Genomic DNA, 2,500 nt, shown 5'->3' with positions numbered 1-2,500 from the left:
GGGGGGGGGGGGGGGGGGGGGGGGGGGGGGGGGGGGGGGGGGGGGGGGGGGGGGGGGGGGGGGGGGGGGGGGGGGGGGGGGGGGGGGGGGGGGGGGGGGGGGGGGGGGGGGGGGGGGGGGGGGGGGGGGGGGGGGGGGGGGGGGGGGGGGGGGGGGGGGGGGTGGGGGGGGGGGGGGGGGGTGGGGGGGGGGGGGGGGGGGGGGGGGGGGAGGGGGTGGGGGGGGGGGGGGGTGGGGGGGGGGGGGGGTGGGGGGGGGGGGGGGGGGGGGGGGGGGGGGGGGGGGGGGGGGGGGTGGGGGGGGGGGGGGGGGTGGGGGGGGGGGAGGGGGGGGGGGGGGGGGGGGGGGGGGGGGGGGGGGGGGGGGGTGGGGGGGGGGGGGGGGGGGGGGGGGGTGGGGGGGGGGGGGGGGGGGGGGGGGGGGGGGGGGGGGGGGGGGGGGGGGGGGGGGGGGGGGGGGTGGGGGGGGGGGGGGGTGGGGGGGGGGGGGGGGGGGGGGGGGGGGGGGGGGGGGGGGGTGGGGGGGGGGGGGGGGGGAGGGGGGGGGGGGGGGGGGGGGGGGGGGGGGGGGGGGGGGGGGGGGGGGGGGGGGGGGGGGGGGGGGCGGGGGGGGGGGGGGGGGGGGGGGGGGGGGGGGGGGGGGGGGGAGGGTGGGGGGGGGGGGGGGGGGGGGGGTGAGGGGGGGGGGGGGGGGGGGGGGGGGGGGGGGGTGGGGGGGGGGGGGGGGGGGGGGGGGGGGGGGGGGGGGGGGGGGGGGGGGGGGGGGGGTGGGGGGGGGGGGGGGGGGGGGGGGGGGGGGGGGGGGGGGTGGGGGGGTGGGCGGGGGGGGGTGGGGGGGGGGGTGGGGGGGGGGGTGGGGGGGGGGGGGGGAGGGGGGGGGGGGGGGGGGGGGGGGGGGGGGGGGGGGGGGGGGGGGGGGGGGGGGGGGGGGGGGGGGGGGGGAGGGGGGGGGGGGGGGGGTGGGGGGGGGGGGGGTGGGGGAGGGGGGGGGGGGGGGGGGGGGGTGGGGGGGGGGGGGGGGGGGGGGGGGGGGGGGGGGGGGGGTGGGGGGGGGGGGGGGGGGGGGGGGGGGGGGGGGGGGGGGGGGGGGGGGGGGGGGTGTTTTACAGTGACAGCCTTTTTTACCGATGGAAAGAGAATTGTCAGGAATAAAGTAAATTCTTCTCGTCCGGAAGAAAGACGCGAAATTCAGTTGTTAGAAAAAGGACGTCTAATAACGTGTAATAAAATTTTGTCAGCCCGAAAATCCAGGCCATGTTAAGGAAGGCAGCCAGGGCGCGGTCCCGTCGAGCCAGCCCTTAGCGCAGGAACCCCAAATCCCCAGGTGCGCTTATACATCACGCGGCTAATACCAGAGCAGGTCTTCCAGATCTAGTTTTCTGGTTCTTCATTCCTGCTTTTGCCTCCTGGCCTATGCCCGGCCCACGCTCCAGACCTTGGCAGAACTCGGCCTCGTCAAAGTCTCCGGTGCGGTGCGTCTGCTTCTGTGCTTGCCTGGATTTCATCAAAACTCCGTGTCTTTTGCCACCATGATATTCCTATTGATTTAAGATGCAGGAGATAAGCAAAGAGAAGGAAAGGAAGTAGGATGATGCGCCAGCAAAGGCCCGTTGGAATCGTTAGAGTTCTTTTCTAAATTTTTAGACGAAGAACATTACTGCTTCTATTGTCATTTGAGTTTAGAGTTTCTGCCCTCGATGAAAGCTATATTACTAAGTTCTTGGTTACAGAAATACACAAATATACACTTAGTCATTCATAAAATATGCATAATCATCCTTATTGCCATTATAATTGTTACTGCCAATATCATTGCCATTACCCTTATCTCAGTTATTATCATCATCGTTAACAACATCACATTTCTATGTTCACACACTCTTAAATAACACCAAGCGCCGGATGTCGATCTCTTAACGCAAAGTTGAAAAACAGTTTGAACTAGTTGGGCATTATGTTTGTGTTTGTAGCTTATCAACACAGCTTTAACTATTTAGACAGAGTGCTTATGTTTCTTTTTAAAGTTCGGCCTTGCTTTCTAGTCGCTAACACGTTCAGTATAAACCAACCAACTCGAGCGGGATATATGGGAAGAGTGGTTTCTTGGGATATGTAATAAAGGCTTGAGGGTCATGTTATGCGTGACAGGATCCTGATCAGAACATGCTACGCTAAATTATGGTAGGTTAGGTAAACTTTGGGTTAACATAGAGATTTTTATTCAGAATCCCCATTCTGTTCTGGGTGATATACGTTCTGTTTTTCTCTATATTCGTTAGTGCCGTAACACAGGCTAAAAAAAGATATTAGAAATGACTGATGATTAACTCAGGATTCCATGGTGAATCAGACTAATGGTTTCCCTGTCTGAAAACGATTCATAATGTTAACAAGGGGGCAGGGGACTGTCAAGAAATCAAATAGCTCCACCACGCAGCTACTTATGGGAAGTACTTTAGCACTGGTGGTGTATGTGATCTAGTCGAACTGGAGGCTAGTAT

The 2,500-nt window shown here is 65.9% G+C and overlaps 1 protein-coding gene across 1 annotated transcript in view; it reads right to left on the bottom strand.

The window, feature by feature from the left end:
* Nucleotides 1-2,500, bottom strand: part of LOC125032393 (basic proline-rich protein-like) — a 17,336-nt gene that overhangs the window by 7,474 nt on the left and 7,362 nt on the right. The window contains exon 4 of the mRNA XM_047623490.1: nucleotides 1,352-1,537. Within this exon, the coding sequence (XP_047479446.1) occupies nucleotides 1,352-1,537 (186 nt within the window). The remainder of the gene's footprint in view (nucleotides 1-1,351; nucleotides 1,538-2,500) is intronic.

The sequence above is a fragment of the Penaeus chinensis genome, chromosome 14 (assembly GCF_019202785.1).
Source record: "Penaeus chinensis breed Huanghai No. 1 chromosome 14, ASM1920278v2, whole genome shotgun sequence".
In the NCBI taxonomy this organism is placed as follows: Eukaryota; Metazoa; Arthropoda; class Malacostraca; order Decapoda; family Penaeidae; genus Penaeus; species Penaeus chinensis.
Note: the sequence above shows the minus strand (reverse complement) of the source record. Positions and strands in the feature narration are given on the sequence as shown.